The sequence below is a fragment of the Chiloscyllium plagiosum genome, chromosome 28, assembly GCF_004010195.1.
Source record: "Chiloscyllium plagiosum isolate BGI_BamShark_2017 chromosome 28, ASM401019v2, whole genome shotgun sequence".
Lineage (NCBI taxonomy): Eukaryota > Metazoa > Chordata > Chondrichthyes > Orectolobiformes > Hemiscylliidae > Chiloscyllium > Chiloscyllium plagiosum.
Window position 1 is genome coordinate 20,449,674 of NC_057737.1, and position 19,933 is coordinate 20,469,606.

The 19,933-nt window shown below is 40.0% G+C and overlaps 1 protein-coding gene across 2 annotated transcripts in view; it reads left to right on the forward strand.

Annotated features, from left to right (window-relative positions):
* Positions 1-19,933, forward strand: part of acaca (acetyl-CoA carboxylase alpha) — a 263,482-nt gene that overhangs the window by 203,586 nt on the left and 39,963 nt on the right. For both annotated transcript variants that reach the window (XM_043718470.1, XM_043718471.1), the window contains 4 exons: positions 7,985-8,081; positions 9,545-9,680; positions 11,161-11,338; positions 18,468-18,580. In XM_043718470.1, coding sequence (XP_043574405.1) covers positions 7,985-8,081; positions 9,545-9,680; positions 11,161-11,338; positions 18,468-18,580 — 524 coding nt within the window. The remainder of the gene's footprint in view (positions 1-7,984; positions 8,082-9,544; positions 9,681-11,160; positions 11,339-18,467; positions 18,581-19,933) is intronic.

A 19,933-nucleotide genomic window follows, 5' to 3' on the forward strand; every position in this document is an offset into this window, starting at 1 on the left:
CCCTGAACCTATGCCGTGTTGTTCTGGATTACTCCACCCCAGGGAAAAGACCTTGTCTGTTTATCCTGTCCTTGCCCCTCATGATTTTATAAACTTCTATAAGGTCACCCTTCAGCCTTCATGCTCCAGGGAAAATAGTCCTAGCCTATTCAGCCTCTCCCTATAGCTCAAATCCTCCAAACCTGGCAACATCCTTGGAAATCTTTTCTGAACCCTTTCAAATTTCACAACATCCTTCCAAGAATGGCACACCGTATTCTAAAAGTGGTCTAACTAATGTCCTATACAGCCACAACATGACATCTCAACTCTAATACTCAAGGCTCTGACCATTAAAAGAAAGCATACCAAATGCCTCCTTCACTATCCTATCTGCCTGCGACTTCACTTTCAAGGAACTATGAACCTGCACTCCAAGCTCTCTTTGTTCAGCAGCATTCTGTAGGATCATACCATTAAGTGTATAAATCCTGCTCTGAATTGTGTTTCCAAAATGCAGCACCTCACATTTACCTAAATTAAACTCCATCTGCCACTCCTCAGCCCATTGGACCATCTGATCAAGATCCCATTGTAATATGGGATAACCTTATTCTCTTTCCACTACACCTCCAATTTTGGTGTCATCTGCAAACTTCTAACTGTACCTCCTATGTTCACATCCAAATAATTTATATAAATGACAAAAAGCAGTGGACCCAGCACTGATTTTTGTGTATACCACTCCAGTCGAAAAAGCAACCCTCCACCACTTTTGTCTTCGAGCCAGTTCTGTATTGAACTGGCTAGTTCTTCCTGTATTCCATGGGATCTAACCTTGCTGACCAGTCTCCCATGAGGAACCTTATCGAATACCTTATTGGAGTCCATAAAGATCACATCTACTGCTCTGCCCCCATCAATCCTCTTTGTTACTTTTTCAAAACACTCAATCAAATTTGTGAGACATGCTTTCCCACACACAAAGCTGACTATCCCTAATCAGCCTTTGCCTTTCCAAATACATGTAAATCCTGTCCCTCCGGATTCCCTCCAACATCTGGCCCACCACAGATGTCTTAAGTAGTTAACTTTCCCATTGTGAGCACTGAGCACCACAGATAGCATGCTTTTCCCAATAAGCTAGTGAACAAACTCCATTGAATATACAAGATAGACTAGCAGCAAATTTTGTGTCCATCCTGGTCTATCTGCTAAAGATGGTGCTTTGGTGAATATTTATGACATGGTATTTATTAAACATTTTTGTCTGCTTTAATAAATCGTGAGTGAGTTTGACAAAGACTTAAATTGATTCCTTATTTTATTGTGACAAGGGATTTTGGCTCCGGTTTTAGTTTTGAACATTGTTTTGAATGATCACCAGAATCTTGTCAATGCTATCTTTACATGATAATTTTGGCAATTTTATGTTTTGAGTATCCTGTTGCTGTTGAGTGGTTTCATATTTGTGCAAGTGAAAGTGAATACATTACTCACGAGTGACCAAAGTCATTAGTATGCTGTATCCAGTCGGGACGTTGAGGTTTATCAATATCCCATCTTGGTGATGCCTGTGGAGAGTCTATCTTGCTTAGTAAATAACCTGGGAGTCAGAAGCTGTACTGGTCATACAGTGACAGGGATTTGAATAAAGCCTGCATTTTAAGTGAGTAACATTTTAGTTTGAAATTACTTATTTTTCAAGTCTTGGTGAGATTGACTGACCTTTTTGCATAGTACCTAAATGTTTTATATGCTCCATAGTTGCAGGTAGTTAGGGAGACTGATCATGTTGCACTATAGAATCATATTTATTGCATTCATTTTTTTTTTTACCTCTGTCCCTGTTCTTCCAGCCTGTCACCTGTGTATGCCTTCATTATTCTGCTCTATTAAACAGCTTTTTACCATCTGTATTACATCATGGTTTCAATGCACACCTTGCAGTAATATAATAACACTGGTACTGTGAAATTTACCCTATTTTACGTTGTGGTAAATTCTACTGCCGCAACAAGAAATTTTTGCTTTGCTTTTCCCCAAATTGCCTTTTGAATAATAAAGCTGCTACATGAATGCAAGTTTTTGTGAAGTATTTACAACAGAGAAGTGTACAGTTTGGCTCAGTTGGATGATGCCAGTGTTTATGCTTTGCACATGCCTACCCCCACTTCTTTTCATCTAATATTATGTCCATATCCTTCTGTTCCTTTCTTCTTTGTGTTCTAAATTCGACAGCCTAGAATCTGGAAGAAGAATCTAGATTTCCCCTTGAATGCTTTCTAACTCAACCAGTCCACGTGATAACAAGTTCCATATTTTAACCACTCACTTGAATTTATTTGTGACAATTGTGACTCTGACTTTTGGTCTCCCACAAATAAAAACATTTCTCGACATCTACCCTATCATACTCTTACAGAATTTTAAAGTGATCTCCCAATCTTCTCTTTTCAGAAAAGGAACCCCAGCCTGTTAAGCATTTTCTGAAAAGTGTAACTCACAGTTCTAATATTATCCATAGAAATATTTTTTACATTTGCTTATAGCCTTGATATACTTTTATAGCATGGAGACTAAAACTAGGCACAGTACATCAATTGTGGACTAAAAAAGATTTGGTAGATTAAATTGATTTCCTTGTAATTGGAGGATAGTTCAATTACATAGGCATTTCTATTATAATGCAGACAAACCATTTGTAAATAAAATGTAAAGTTAAAGGACAATGCATGCAACTTTTTTAAAAAAAACAGCTGAATTATAGACAGGACATTAGTTTTTGATAAAAAATAGCAAATTTAAAACTGAGGAGAAATTACTTCCATTAAAGGGTTAATGAATCTATGGAATTCACTAATCCAGAGTGTGGTGGATGCTGGGACATGAAATTTAAGGAGGAGCTGGACAGATTTTTAATTGGTAATGGGTTCAAGGCTGTGGAGAAATGAAAAGCACAGATAATCATTCTATTTTTAATGGCAATCAGAAAACAAAATAAAAATTGAGAGGGTGTATACATGAGATCACAGTACAAGTTTAAATATCGCAAACAAGCATTTTTTTAAAATGTGAAAAATCTAATTTAAATAATCTGGAAATTATTCATCGAGAATTGCTAAATAAAAACATTTCGTCAAGCTTTTTGTCATACACTAATCAGGGCAACTCACGAGACTTTAGTGCCCAGGCCAATCAGTCAACCTCCTTGCTTTAAAATCTAAAGATAACTTGGCAGTTAACTGTCAATCGTCATAAACCACATTCTCCATGGCAACGCATTAATAGTTGTCAACAAATCAGCATTCTCCTGTCATACAAAGCAAGTGTTGATCTTCCCCTCAATTGGTATTCTTGCAAATCTTTGACAAAATGTCCTTTTTATCAGAAATAATGAACTTCATACTACCTAAACTATGTTTATTATAGAGAATTCAATGAATTTCCAACAGTTTTTCAAAAACTGATCTTTTTTTAGCTATCTTCTACACATTCATTGTTAAAAACCTAATTACACTTCAGTGAACAAGGTTGAACTATTTATAAGGTTTCTCGCAAGGATTTTCATGAGGAAAATGGGAAGTTCCTGATAGATCAATTGTTTTCAAACAGAGGGTGGTACGGCTTTGGAATGAGCTACCAGAGGAAGTGGTAGAGGCTGGTTCAATTGCAACATTTAAGAGGCATTTGGATGGGTATATGAATAGGAAGGGTTTGGAAGGATATGGCTGGGTGCTGGCAGGTGGGACTAGATTGGGTTGGGATATCTGGTCGACATGGACGGGTTGGACCCAAGGGTCTGTTTCCATGCTGTACATCTCTATGACTCTATGATTTCACTGTTTGCTGGTTGGATGTCCACAGCATAACCAACTGTGGAGCAGTGAGTGACAGGCAGAACCTTAGAGATTCCTGTACTGATCTGTAAGGAGGTTGGTTCGTTCTGCCAACTGGACAGCTAGTTTGGGATGCAAATTGATGCCAACAGCATGGGTTCAATTCCCAGACTGGCTGACGTTACCATGAAGGATTCTCCTCAGCCTCTCCACTTGCTTCGCCTGGTAACCCTCTGGTTAAACCACTACCAGTCATCTGTCTCCAATAAGGTGGGAGGCAATGGCCTAGTGATATTATCGCTGGACTATTAATCCAGAGTCCCTAGATAACGTTCTGGGGACCTGGGTTCAAATCTCACCATGGCAGATGGTGGAATTTGAGTTCAATATATATCTGAAATTAAGAATCGAATAATGATCATAAATCTATTGTCGATTGTCAGAAAAACCCATCTGGTTCACTAATGTCCTTTAGGGAAGGAAACTGCAGTCCTTACCTGGTCTGGTTTATATGTGACTTCTGACCCATGGCAATGTGTTTGACTCTTCACTTCCCTTAGACAATTGGGGATGGGCAATAAATGCTGCCTAGCCAGCGACACCTTCATCCCGTGAAAGAATAAAGAAAAAAATGAGATCACCTTATGGTCAGAGTATATAAGGTCTAACTGGCCAACATTAGAATTGTCTTCCTTAAGTAGAGCTAAATTAGATGAACCATACCATGATCCTCTCCACAAACAGCAGACCGTTTGCACGATAGCTTTGAGCACTATTGAACTTCATTGTATTTGCCACCTTTCTTCCCTGGTTCTATGTATTGCTGTCTCACTACCCAAACACCAATCTGTATTTTAGTATTCTCAGACATCTTCAACTCCTCTTTTTACCACAACCTTTTATTTATCTTTGTGATATTCTTGAGTTATGTGGTTAAATTAAATACATTATATAAGTGCAAGTTGTTGAGAGACGCTGAAGGCTGAATACTGATGCTGATAGTTCTCCAAATAATTGCTTATTCACGAACCTTGCTCCAGAATCTTGGCCTCTTTGCTCCAATTATAATATTATTGGATTTTGAAAGACTTGATTAGTGTGGTTTAATGTAAGGTGAACATGCTTGCAAATGTTATAGTTTCCACATCATGTAATGAAAATATGTTGTAGAATCATAGAACAAAAGAGTACAAGGTCATTTGCCCACCTCATCTGTACTACTATTTTCAAAATAGCAATCCAATTAGGAACACAATTGTACACTTTTTTTCCTTCAAGTATTTAACTAGTTTAGTTTTGAAAGTTAGTACCCTGTATTGAATTTGCTTCAATCATTCTTTTGAGTCAATGCTTTCCAGAATGCAACATCACATTTTTTTTCCTTCAACTTCAGTTATTTTACCTGTCACTTTAAATTTTGAAGTTATGCCTAGGACTGATCATTATAAAAGGAAAAAGAGCACTAGTCTATTACTGATGCCTGTATGCTTCCCTCCTATATGAAAACAAAACTGTTCTTAACTACTCTCTGAAGTTTTGCTTCTAAACCAATTTTGCATTCAAGCTGTCAGTATTTCCATTAATTTTGTTAGTGTACATTGTGAAACTTTATCAAAAGTGTTTTTAAAACAACCATATATACATCAAGTACGCTGCACTTTTCACTCTCCAATCCCACCAAATAGCTCAGGTTAATCAAACATAATTATTTTCATAACTCCATGCTTTCATCAATCAGCCCGAATGTTTCCAAGTGTTTGTTAATTTTTATTCTGCAGAATAGTCATACTGGATTTGAATGGTTAACTTGGTTTCTGTCTCCACAGATGCAGTCAAGTCCAGGTTTCTCCATCATTTTCTACACTTCCATATTGTAGTATTTTGCTTTTTTTATAGGAATGATCCAAATTGGACTGGGTGATTTTTTACTGCCAGTCCATTAAACGTGTTCTCTTCATTTTTATCCTTGCTATAAAGATACTCTACCCTTCGTCAGGACAGATGCAAAGTATTCATTTTTTACCATCGTCATGCCCACTGCATGAAGATCTTTTTGTCCTTTAATTGGACCAATCCTTCGCTAGTCTTAACTTGTTACTACCTAAATGATCATGAAAAACTCCTAAGTCTGTTTTTAATTTAGTTTTTGCTGTTTTATTTTTGCTGCTCTATTTATTTTGGTTGTCTAATGTGTCTTACTGTCACATTTTGTTTCTGTTCAGTTTTAATCTTTTTATTGGTATCAGTTGAGGGAGCTCCACCTTTTAAATGTACTACTTATTCCTCCTTCTGGGAATGTACCTGAGCTGCCTATTTGAAGGCTTCTAATACTCAGTTGCTGTTTGCCTACCAATTCCAATGTACCTGCATCAAATCCTTTTTTAATTTACAGAAATTGTCCTCATCCAATTTATATGCTGATTGTTCTTAGCCCTTTTCTGTGTCCATTCCAAATCTGAAACTATAATGATCATTGTCGCCTAAATGCTCCCTAACTCAAACATAGAACATAGAACAGTACAGCACAGAACAGGCCCTTCAGCCCACGATGTTGTGTCGACCATTGATCCTCATGTGAGGTAAACCTAATGTACGAACTCTCAAATTTCTGTGACCATATGCATGTCCAGCAGTCTCTTAAATATCCCCAATGACCTCGCTTCCACAACTGCTGCTGGCAATGCATTCCATGCTCTCTCAACTCTCTGCATAAAGAACTCAGTCAACCTCTCTTCGTAAGATAAGCCCTCCATTCCAGGCAGCATCCTGGTAAACCTCCTTGAACCCTCTCCAAAGCATCCACATCTTTCCTATAATGGGGCGACCAAAACTGGACACAGTATTCCAAGTGCGGTCTAACCAAAGTTTTATAGAGCTGCAACAAGATCTCATGGCTCTTAAACTCAATCCCCCTGTTAATGACAGCCAAAACACCATATGCTTTCAGAACAACCCTGTCCACTTGGGCGGCAATTTTAAGGGATATATGTACCTGCACACCAAGATCCCGCTGTTCCTCCACATTGCCAAGAATCCTGTCTTTAATCTGTACTCAACTTTCAAGTTCGGCCTTCCAGACATGCTCTATTTGTCCCACTTACCCGGAATTGATCCTCACTGGGTTGGCAATACAACAGAAAGTTGTCTGATACACATTTCAAGAATTTCTTCCCTTTTTCTTTCCATTATGTTGTTACTGTCCCAGTCAATTTTTAAGAGTTGAAATTCCGCATTGCCACTAGTGCATATTTGTGTATTGCATATTTCTGTAATTTTGTACAAATTTGCTCCTTTCTGTCTCTCCCACAATAGTTGATACATGGTAACAGAACGGATCATCTATTGTTTCTTAATTCAGATTCTGCCTTTGATTGCTCAAATACATCATCTCTTTCCTTTTCCATTTCTGTAATTGTTTATTTCTTTAGTATTACTACTACTCTGACTCTTCTTTCCTCCTCATTCCTGAACATTTTGTAGCTGGGAATATTATGTCCCAACCGTACTAGTTTGAGATAGATCTGTTATTGTCATTTTATCTTAATGCCTCGTGGCAACCTAAATTTTGTAACCCATCAATCATATTTATCCACTTGATTTATTTAAGCATCTGCACTCCATTCCCATCTTATACCTCTTCATACTTGCTTGCTGTTTGATCCATCTCTTTTCTGAAATGTTGTGTGCTCTTATGCTGTTACTATTCCTAGTACAATTGTTTTGTCTTCTGAAATGTTTCATCCCAGCAACCATTCCCAGAGCCAGGAGCAGAAATCACAAACCCCTATGCTGCTCTTGGCCTAGTCCCTGAAATCCAACCTAATTGCAAGAGGCCCCTGAGATCTTGGGCTCTGACACTCGCACGATTTAATTTAGTTTAAATGCTCCCCTCTGGCACTAGTTAATCTCCCCATGAGGACTTTGCTCCTGTGTTGAGGTACAATGCCTCCATTCTGGACTGGTGACCTCTGCACTAAAACGGATTCCAAATATTCCAGGAATTTGAAGCATTCTCTACTACTTGTATAAACATTTAAAACAATTGTAAACCACACCTGTTCTTGGCAGCTATTTCACCACCTATCTCTGTACTATCAGTGTAGGTCTTCCTCATTTTCTTAAATAGAAAATTTGTGTCGGACTGATGCCATTTTTCTATTTTCCAGGTTGGGAGGAATACCCGTGGGAGTGGTTGCTGTGGAAACCAGGACCGTAGAGTTATCAATCCCGGCAGACCCTGCAAATCTGGATTCTGAAGCTAAGGTAGGCTGCATTGTGCATTCATGGAGAACTATAGTGTTTTAACTTAGGAATTTCCTCAGGCCTCTGTTAAATTACAGCTTTTACGTTGATATGGTAATGCAAAAACAGTAGTATAATTGAAAAGGGAAGTTGCTAAAATTACTCATCATCTTATTTTAGTGGGCAGGGTTCAACCCACCTTGAGTAGCACTTCACAAACAGTTGAGAACAGAATTCAGTTAAAGCAGAGAGCTAGATGACCCTCTTCAGGTCTCTGCAAACATTAAAAATGTAACCAGCTTTGAATCGGCAGTCAGTACAAAGGTGACATTGTAACTCCAGTAAAGTGTGCTTCGCTCCTGGGAAATTCCTATCGTAGATGATAACAGTGTGACAGGTGTCACTTTAACTAATAGAGAAAATGCATTTGTATTTTTTTTATGAATTTGTGATGTTCCAAAGGGTTTTCCAACTAGTAGAGAATTTTTGATGCATGGTGGACCGAGGTAGTGTATTTTGCCAGGCCACCTTCCACTGCTGAGGTTGATACAGACCCCACCTAATATGCTGATGTTCCATTTGGAGTCTGTTGCAACATTGTAGGTCCCCAGCAGATTTTCCATTTCCTGGTCTGTGGTTACAGCACTAGTTTGTAACTACTGTTTAGAATCATGTAGCTAATAATGATTTCATTTTAAAAATGGTCAGCCTGAATTCTCCCAATATTTCATGAGCCATTTGATGCTTTTCAGTTAGTGGCACTGTTGTTTCATCACCAAGAGGGTGAGCAGTTTAAAACTTGCTACTTTGCTTGCTTTAGCCTTATTAGGTAAATCATCTGCCCAGCCCCACAGTGAGTTTCATGGTGATGGGGGCCATTGAATTAAGCGGAAGGGTGATAGGAGATAACCATGCCTCCTTAAAGGGCTAATCTTTCCTACTGCTGAAATTAACCCAGTGGCAGGTGAGCGATCTGCTATGAGTGCACAACAGTCGTATCCTGGCATTTGTGCTGGTCAGTTCCAGTGGTTCTTACCTAAAGGTGCAGTGCCTGACTAAGAATCCCAGTATTGGGATGTGAGGGACTGCCTGCTGAGACCGAACTTGCTGCCAACCCCCTTCTCTCCTCCTTCCCCTCCCTCCCCTCCCCTAACCCATCCCCCGAGCCCCTTCTCACCATGATTAACTGGGAAACATGGGTTCTTGCCAGCCCTCCAGCCAGCAGTTAATGCCCCTGTCACCCCACAGCAAGCTGCCTATTACAGCAAATGTTTTTCTTTTCACTGATCTTGTCAAGTTGTTCCAGATGTGGAGACTGGTTAACTGCTGCAACTGCTCTCCCAAATTTACTTTGAATTTACAAAATTTCATTCATTCCCTCAACTACCATCCCTCATAACCTATTCCCTCAATTTGTTTGAACTTTGAGTCTTCTTTAATAAATAGCTACTGATTGATAATACATTTGTGATCTGTGTGAACAGATAATCCAGCAAGCCGGTCAAGTATGGTTCCCCGACTCTGCCTTTAAAACCGCTCAAGCTATCAAGGACTTTAACCGAGAAGGGCTTCCACTGATGATCTTTGCCAATTGGCGAGGTTTCTCTGGTGGAATGAAAGGTAAAGAATTTTAAGTACATAAAAAAAATTCTGAGATTTGTAACATCAAAGAGAGTGACTAATTCAATATTGAATATGTCTTCAATACTATCCGTACAATTCAGATGTCCCAAGGTTGGATGGTTTGCCACTGTGAAGCACTCCACCTAGTGGCTGGACAAACACCAGTCAAAATTAATCTGAACTGACTGACAAATTCAGAATTGCTTGAATGACAGGTCATGTGTAATGTTGCTGTAACCTGCCAGGCTGAGGGGCAACCTGGTCTCATGTAAGATCTCCGACAGGATATTCTGCATCCTTTACAACAAAAAGCCATGGAATATTTCTGAATTGTGATTTGATGCTTTGTATTCATTTGTAGAATCCATGCTTTTTGATCAAGCCCACAATTGCTTAAGATGAGAAATTGTTGCCACTGTTAAGGTCAGTTAGCTGCAGTATATTTGCAGTTCAAGCCTAAGCTGTTTCAGCAGCACACAGTGTCAGGCACACATTTTATCAAGATCAATTAGGCTCAATTTTAACTGACTTTATATTTGAGCTTTTGCTCGAAATAATTATGCTTAAGATTTTATCAGGTAAAAGCATGTAAGTTTATTAAAAAAAAATGAAATGAAACAAAGAGAGTTTTCAGATTTGTTGCCTTTCAATCATGTTTAGACCTGCTACCGATTCCTGTCCTTGATCAGGAATCCTGTGGATGAGAGTCCTTCTTCAAACAATCAGTAAATTGTCGTGTTTATGATCCAGAAACAATATTGAGAAACCCTGTTTTGCATGCCAAGGCATGCAGCAGAAACTTTACTACAGGTGCATTGGGATGCCCCTTTTAAGTCACCTTTGCAGCTTCAGTAAATAAAATATTGCAGCACAAGGATCTACTCTCAAATTGTTTGACCGGATAACTCCACTCACTTATAAGGAGAAACACGCACATGCCGTTTCTTCCTTGGCACCGCTTTGATTATTCATGGGGCTAAGGTGGGGGAGGGAAAGCAGAGAGAGAGAAAATAAACAATTACACCATTCTCCACTGCACACACACGGCAAGGAGCCAATTGGATGGTGGGTAAACCATCTCAGAAATCGTGTGTAATGAGTAGGAAAAGATTAGACGCAGTTCTTGCTATGCTGAAAATTGACATTAGTGAAAACTCTTTACTCGACGACCTAGGAGGTCCAATTCAAGTTGGATAAAAAGCACATCCAGATACGTTTGGATTGGTCTTCTGCACATTTTTACGTGGCTAAAAGATTATCAAGATAATGCAAAATTAAATTATGAAACTCGCTGAATATTTAGTTGGGGGGTATCCATATGCTAGGGTTTAGTTAGACAGGCCAGCAGTGACCCACGACAGTAAGAAATCAGCCGTGAAATTTACCAGAAATTAACACAAGGGTCGTTGTCTCAGCATGAGTGGCTTGATAGGATGCGAATTCCTGTGAAATTAACCATTCTCCTCTTCCCCTCCAGACATGTATGATCAAGTGCTAAAGTTTGGTGCATGCATAGTCGATGGATTGCGAGAGTACAGGCAACCCATGCTTGTGTATATCCCTCCAAATGCAGAACTGAGAGGTGGCTCATGGGTAGTCATTGACCCCACTATCAACCCCAGGCACATGGAGATGTATGCAGACAAGGAGAGCAGGTATGGAAATCGAGTCAGCTATGATTACACTGCTGGTTAACCCTTTATATACTCAACAGCTCTTTGCATTTTTCACTTCGCACAACTAGATTGTGTCATCCACCAGTTAGGATCACACAGGCATGAATATCGAAAAATAATTTCTAAGCCACATGTGGTAATTTCACTGTCTTCAAACATTGTTAGTAAATATGTGTAATGAATGAAAATGAAAGAGTGGAAAATTGACAGAATCAATTTAAGCCAGGACCTCATAGGAGACTGCCGTTTATTTATACTGGCCCATATTTATCCTGATTTTCCTAAAGAAGCATTGCTACTAAGTAGTTGAAATCCAGCAAATGAGCAGTTTTATTTGTATGGGTTAAAGAAGCATATTTCTTTAATGCAGGACTGGTTAAAATATGAACTGGATGTATTTTCTGGAAAAATACTGACATCTAAAGAGCCATTCCTCTGCAGTAGCGCTCACTACATGATGAGAGAAGTGGGCTAGGGTGGTGAATAGTTCTCATTTATTTCACCAAATTTGTGAATGTTCTTTGTGTTGTATATATCCATTCCTCATTTAAAGTTTCGCTCTAAATCCATGTTTCTCGATATTCTGTGAAAGGAAATCTAAATGTAATCTGACAACTCTGAGACTCCTGAGACTGCACTGATTCAGTTTGACTTTTCACACAATTCTCCATATGCAATGAGGTTGCTGGTCTTGTTCAGATTGTGTGACTGTCACAATATACAAATTTTATATAAATGTGCATATATATATATTAAATATAATCACTTGTCCTCACATGTGTCAGTGTTCTTTTCTCCTCTTCCATTTGGTAATCTATTTCCTGGTTCTCTAACAAAGGTTGTGTGTGACCTCTTTTAGATTAGATTAGATTAGATTAGTTACAGTGTGGAAACAGGCCCTTCGGCCCAACAAGTCCACACCGACCCGCCGAAGCGCAACCCACCCAGACCCCATTCTCCTACATTTACCCCTTCATCTAACACTACGGGCAATTTAGCATGGCCAATTCACCTAACCTGCACATTTTTGGACTGTGGGAGGAAACCGGAGCACCCGGAGGAAACCCACGCAGACATTCCCATTTTGCGTAATCAATCTGCTGGAAAGTATCTAAGAGGAGTTTGCAACTTATTCTGTGACTGTGTTTTATTACGTTTCCATTTTTTTATTTGGTGTTTCTTCGCCATGGCACATTCTGGAGCTCAAAACCTGTCAGTGTGAGGGTACCCAAGTGACATAAAAGAAGACCGGGCTGATGTATCCTCTGGTTTGTGGATTTCTTCCCCTCTTTGTCTGTTTGTGAACATTCTTTTGCTCTGCTTCCTGCCCCACCACACTGCTACCACCTCATATCCATCTCATGTCCTCCTTGTTTACGAACTGTGGTCACGGAACAGTGCTGCCAGTTGCCATGCAGTTGTGGTGTCTCCGTGGTGAAATTGATATTGTGCAATACAAGAAGAGGGATGTTTCTGGCATCTAGCCTTGATGGTGCAGATTTTCTCTTTGCCAGCTTTAACGTAAACCTAGCTTTTCACCAATCATTTGTTTGCGCCAAATTCTCTCACCACCTCGTCAGCGGTAGAGAATGTCATGAGAACCACACTTGATGGCTTGGCATGAATGAGCTAACAGGAAAATTGTTACTTAACCATTGCTAAAATGAAACACAGAGACAAAACATTGCATCTTGCACTCATCAGCAACGGGCGAGTCTTAATCCTGATGAATACAAGAAGACAAATTTTGTCTCTTTGTTTTTTATATAAAAAGAGAAAATTAAGATTTTTCACAAAATTACAAAAGTAATACAAGCAAGTATAAACATCAATATAAAATTAAATAAATAAAAAGAAATAAATAATAACCAAAAAAAAGGAGAAAAAAACCCCCTAGATACATGCTCAAAATAGATTTACATCAAGTGATAATAAAACCTCCTTCCAGGGGTCCCTAAACCAGCCAGAGCCATTACTGCAGTCAGACAAAAGCCCTGGACATATGGCCGAAATATCTGTGTCGATGTAGTTCAAAAAGGGCTGCCATGTTTTACAGAATAATTCAGTTTTTTGGTGCACCATATTTGTGAGGAAGTCAAGGGGGATATATTCCATGACTAACCTGTGCCAGTTCGAAAGGGCCTTCAGCTACCCAATTCACTAAAATATTTTTTCCTTGCACAGAAAGAGAGAATGGTAAATAATTTCCTCCCATACACATCCAGGGAGGGAAAATCTGAAGAGCCCAAAAACAGGGACACTGGATCCAATCTAATCTCCGTACCCAAGATCTCTGACAAGGCACTCGCTACTCTGTCCCAATACCTACGGATCTTATGGCATGTCCATAGACAATGCATGAGAGTACCAACTTCTATTTTACATTTAGGACACATTGGGGATGCTCCTGCCTTAAATTTTGCGAGTCGTTCAGGTGCCATATGAGCCCTATGGAGTATCTTTAATTGAATAGCCTGAGTTCTATTACAAATAGAGACCTTTCTGGCATTTTCCCAGATGTCCTCCCACATTTCTAATGAGTCTTCCAACTCTAATTCTTGATTCCAGGTTTTAAGTAGTCGTTCCATGTCTTTGGATACTTTATTATGTAATGAGTGATAAAGAGTACTAACTGAGGGGGGCCCCTTCGGCCATAGCACACTCCTTTCCCTATCCAATTTATAGGGATTAATTATCAGTGTGGTCTTCTTTTGTATATAATCTCAGATTTGGAAATACTGGAAAAGGTCCCTGTTAGGCAGTCCAAACCTCTGATGCAACTGCTCAAAGGACATCATAACCTCCCCATCGAACAGGTCTCCCAAGTAGGAGATATATCTGGACTTCCAAGCTTTAAATGTAGCGTCTGTCACCCCTGGCTGGAATCTCTGAGCTCCCACTATTGGAGTATAAGGGGAGGTTTTTTGCAGGTTACCCTCATCTTGTTGCATTATCCTCCAGGCTTTAATTGTATTTAATACAATAGGGTTTTTATAGTAGTCCATAATAGGTACCGAAAAAGGTCCCTGTTAGGCTGTCGAAACTTCTGGTGCAACTGCTCAAAGGACATCATAACCTCCCCATCGAACAGGTCTCCCAAGTAGGAGATATATCTGGACTTCCAAGCTTTAAATGTAGTGTCTGTCACCCCTGGCTGGAATCTCTGTCCTCCCACTATTGGAGTATAAGGGGAGGTTTTTTTGCAGGTTACCCTCATCTTGTTGCATTATCCTCCAGGCTTTAATTGTATTTAATACAATAGGGTTTTTATAGTAGTCCATAATAGCTCTCATCTTGTCCATAAATAAAAGATTGATGAGGGGACATTTTGCTTGGGAGGTCTCAATATCTAACCAGATTGGGTCTCTTGTGACCCACAATCAGCTACATAAGATAATAAGGAGCTCAACTGATACCTCCTAAAATCTGGAAAGTCCAGTCCTCCCCTTGCTTGTGGGAGCTGCAGCTTTTCTAATTTGAGATGGGGCCGTCTATGATTCCAAATAAAGGAGCCGAGCCAGCGGTAGAGCTTACGCAACACCTGTCTCGGCAGCATCAGGGGGAGCATTCTCATAGGATATAGAAGATGAGGTAGAATATTCATCTTAACTAGGGCTACTCTGCCTAACCAGGATATTGGGAGATCTCCCCAGCGTTGAAGGTCCTGTCTTCTTTTCTCTAATAAGTGCACAAAATTAGCTTTATACAGCTGACCAAATACTGGGGTGATAAAAAATACCTAAGTACACAAAATTCTTTTAGTGACCACCAAAAGGGAAAGCAAGATCCATCTGGTAAATTGGATATACTGGCATGACCTCCCAACAGAATGGCCTCAGATTTCACAAAATTGATTTTATAGCCTGAGAACATCCAAATAAATTGATCACTTGGATTAGATGGGTCTCGGATATCAAAGGATCACTTAAGAAGAGGAGGGCATCATCTGCATATAGAGTGATTTTACGTTTGCCCGATCCAACCCTCAGAGCTGTTATGTTAGGGTCAGTTTGTATAGCTTCCGCCAGTGGTTCAATCACTAGCATGAAAGGGGACATCCCTGACGACAACCCCTGCCAACACTAAAGCTATCCGAACTTAAACCATCGGTGATCACAGCTGCTTTGGGATCATTATATAATACTAAAACCCATTTAGTAAATACCTCTCTGACACTGAGCCATTCCTGTGCATAAAAAAGATATGCACATTCTACCCGATCAAATGCCTTCTCTGCGTCCAAGGAGACAGCTAGACCGGTATTGTTCCCTGTTGACTGGCTTGAATCATATTTAAGACCCTTCTAATATTATTAGTTGACCTGCGACCCTTTATAAATCCCGTCTAGTCCTCTTTTATGATGTATGGTAAGACCCTCTCCAATCTTAATGCTAACGTTTTAGAAAGAATTTTGAAATCCACATTTAGTAAGGATATGGGTCTATATTATCAATCTTCTGGGTCCTTTCCCTTTTTAAGAATAAGAGAGATGTTTGCTTCTCTCAACGAAGGCGGGAGGCAGCCCTGATTATGTGAGTAATTATACATATTTATGAGTGGCTCGGCCAGTTCCCCTATAAATTGTTTTTAAATCTCAACCTGGAATCCATCTGGTCCAGGTGCTTTGCCACTCTGAAGCTGCCTAACCACGTCGAGTACTTCCTGGGTTGTCAGGGGGGCATTCAAGATCGATACCTGCTCAGAGGTTAAGCCTGGAAGGACCAAATTTTTGAAGAAGGTTTCCATCTTCTTGGTTCTATCCTCTCAGCCCTGCAATTTATACAGTTCAAAATAGAACTTTTTAAAGGCTGTATTGATCTCTTTTACAATCCCAAATCAGGGTACCAGCACTTTCTCTAATGGAAGTAATGGCTTGAGGACCCTTTTTCTTTCTAGTAAGGTATGGTAGGTATCTGCTAGGCTTGTCGCCATATTCAAATAATCTCTGGTTTGTGAATAGTATTTCCATCTTTGCTGTTTGGGTAAATGCGGTATTCAAGGTTGCCCTCAGGGCTGTGATCCTTTGTAGCTTAGTAATGGAAGGCCTGTTAAGATATGCTGTCTCAGCTGCCTTCAAGCGAGCCTCGAGCAGGTACTGTTGCTCTCCCTTTTGTCATTTCCGGGTTGCAGAATATGAGATGACTAAGCCTCACGCATATGCCTTAGTGGTCTCCCACATCATCGGCGGGTTACTGGCTGTACCTGAATTAATTTCCCAGAAGGTTTTGAATTCCTGCGAAAAATACTTTATAAATTTGCTATCCTTCAATAAGAAGGGGTCCATACGCCAATGTCGGGGCCTATTCCATCATCCCTAATCTTGACTTCCATATATACTGCGGTATGATCAGAAATAGCTATAATACCTATTTTCCAAGACTGTATGGAATTCAAAAGGATCGAGGAGACAAAAAGCATTTCAATTCTGGTATGGCACTTGTGTGGGTTAGAGTAGAAAGTAAAGTCTCTACCCTGGGGATGAAGGCACCTCCATATATCTACTAGCCCTAGCTCCTTATTCAGATCTGCCAGTTGTCTAGATCTCAGACATATACCCGTAGTGCTCTTAGGTATCCTATCTGTCTCTGAGTCCATAATACAGTTAAAATCGCCTCCTACAATTATATGGCGGACTCCAAAAGCCATCAACTTAGAGCACGCTTCCGTTACAAATTTAAAGGGATGCGCTGGGGGGGCAATAAAGATTCAAAATTCCATATTCCTCTCCAAATATTTTGATCAATATATACTGTCCAGACTCCTCTTTTATCTGGCTTAACATTTGGAAAGAAAGATTCTTCTGAATAAGAATGGCTACTACTTTTTGAACTGAAAGATGAGAAAAAAGCCTGATCAAATCCACCCTGTTGTAGCTTTAAATGTTCTTTGTCAAGTAGATGTATCTCCTGTAAGACAGCTACATCAACCCTTTCTTTTTTGAGACTTGATAATATCTTTTTCCTTTTGATTGGTGAATTACTCCCCATGACATTCCAGGTGCACTACCTAAGCGAATGGCTAGCCATGATCGTCCAGACAAGCCCAAGACACCCCAGGAGGAAGAACCCCACTCAGAAAACTTTGATTAAAGACTGGAGGAAATTCACAAATACAAAAATTATTTAAAACATTTAAACCAAAACAATTAAAAGCTATTCCTAAGTTTAAAAAAAATGCAAAACATATTTGAAAGGAGACTTTCCCTCTTGCTCCCAGGAGCATTTGTTTTTCTTTGTAGCATTGGAGTCTGATTAGAACCGGGCAGGGGCGCTGGTCCGCCCCAGGCCCGACTCCAACTTCAATAATTGTGGGAGCCATCGCTCCAAAAAGTCTACAAGTTGGCCTTCCTCTTCCCGTTCGGCAAGGCCCAGCAACCGAATATTTTTCCGAAGGCTCCAATTATCGAGGTCGTCGATGCACTCCTCCAGGGTCCGGATTTGCTGCTCGAGAGCTCGGACCTGACCTACGGATGACTTGGCAGCCGTCTCCGAGGCCACAGCCCGTTGCTCCGCCCCTCCGACCCGCTGCTCAAGTTTTTCAATTTCTCGGTCATGCTTCTGCGAGCTGCGGGAGTTTTTGCCCTTAGTCATTTTAGAAACAACGCCAAACTATCCAAGTTTGATGTAAAATGACTGACTACGCTGGGCAAAAGCTATCTTAAATGATTTAAAGAGTGAGGTGAAGGCAAGTGCCCCACTTTGCCGGAGTCTTAGGCAGAGCACTACAGACTCTGACTTGTTGGGTTGCCGCCATCTTGAATCTCCATTTTTGTCTCGTTTTAACAATGACCATATACCACCATGCAAAGGTTCAACAAAGACAAACTTGTTGCTAATAGTCATGCTTTAAATCTTAATATCAGAAAATAACATATCTGACTAGTTCTCAATAGGTAGAGAAAGATTCTTAGAAAAGTAAATCCAGACATGTTATCCTTGTTAAATCCACGGCCCACTTACATGCACCGAGCAAAGAACTGAGAATGAGTTCTTATTTATTCAAAGGTCCATGCTATATTTGTATTATTTTTTAACATGCTGTGACTTTAATTTATGCCTTGAATAATTGCATGGTTAATTAGCCTGTAAATGGATTTTGCTCATTACAGAGGTGGTGTACTGGAGCCAGAGGGGACAGTGGAGATCAAGTTCCGGAAGAAAGATCTGGTGAAAACAATGCGGCGAGTGGACCCCGTGTACATGAGTTTGGCTGAGCGTTTGGGTATGTGCACTTTAGTTTCTATCTGTGCTCCCTGAAGTTTCATATAAATTACTGCTTGATCCTGTGGAGAGCCTTAATATGGATTGCTGGTCTCGTATTTAAATGCATTCTTTTGATTCATTAATACACTGTAGCTTTTATTTATTTATTTTTAAAATCAGTTTTCTCGCTGTTTAATTTGATTACAGCCTGAAGGTGACAGGCCTTAGGCTCAACTTGAGGAGCTCATTTGCAAGATTGTGATCTGTATGATCTACCGTCATGGTTACTAAATCTAAATTAACGAGCAATTAATTATTTTTACTCCCCAATTAATTTACTTTGCTTCACCTCTTTAGAGCCTTCTGTGCCTTGAGAGCACTGTTGCCCGAGCCAAATGGTTAGAAGGGCGATGCTCCCAAGCGCCTGCCAACACATCTGTTGACTTCTTGTAGATGTATGAGTGAATCACAAAGCATTACTTTCTGAGTCTTCTCTCTGAAAGAGACCAGAAACTTCCATATGAAAACAATGTGGTCAAGATTAGAAACTCCCCTAAAAGCTCAGCCAGTAAGTCATTGAGTTACGCAGATTGAGGATGTGGGATGCAGGTTTGAGTCCTCAAGTTTCTACTTAGTTGGTTCATCTTTGGTGGCACAGTATTGAGTTAGCCCTAGCATCATAAGGCAATGGAATGTAAAATTGATCAGGGTTCTCAGGATCATTAACCTATCCATATAGCATGAAAAGAAGCCCTTCAGCATTCCTGTATACCCATGTGTTTATACTGGGTGCTGCTGCTTTTCACAGTAGGTTGGCTCGTAGATTGGTACTGTCAAGGTTCTCACAAAAATGATGATTTACTCTGTGAAGATGGGCAACCAAAGCCAACGAATTGCATTCCAGTGAGGAGTAATTTCTTTGGGGAGGAGTTAGTGAGAATGAGAAAATTAGGAGCTCTCTGTCTAAGACTCATTACTACCATTTTGTGGATAATATGAATGAAACTGTGATGATTGTTAGCCTACCCATTCTCTCCTACTCTCAACTCTTATTGTCACTTATTAAGTTTTGCTTCTGTCCTGGCCAGCTGTTCTCTTCCTGTCATCCATCGCTGCCACCACCATCCTTGGCTTCAGCATAAATGCAACTTTTCCTTGCAGCTATCTGGACCACAGGACTTGAAAGTGGAGTTACAGGTAGACAGTGTGGTGAAGAAAGTGTTTAGCATGCTTGCCTTCATTTGTCAGTGCACTGAGTATAGGAGTTAGGGATGTCATGATGTGGCTGTACAGGTCATCGGTGAGGCCTGTTTTAGAGTACTGCATTTGATTCTGGTCTCCTTGCTATAGGAAAGATGTTGTGAAACTTGGA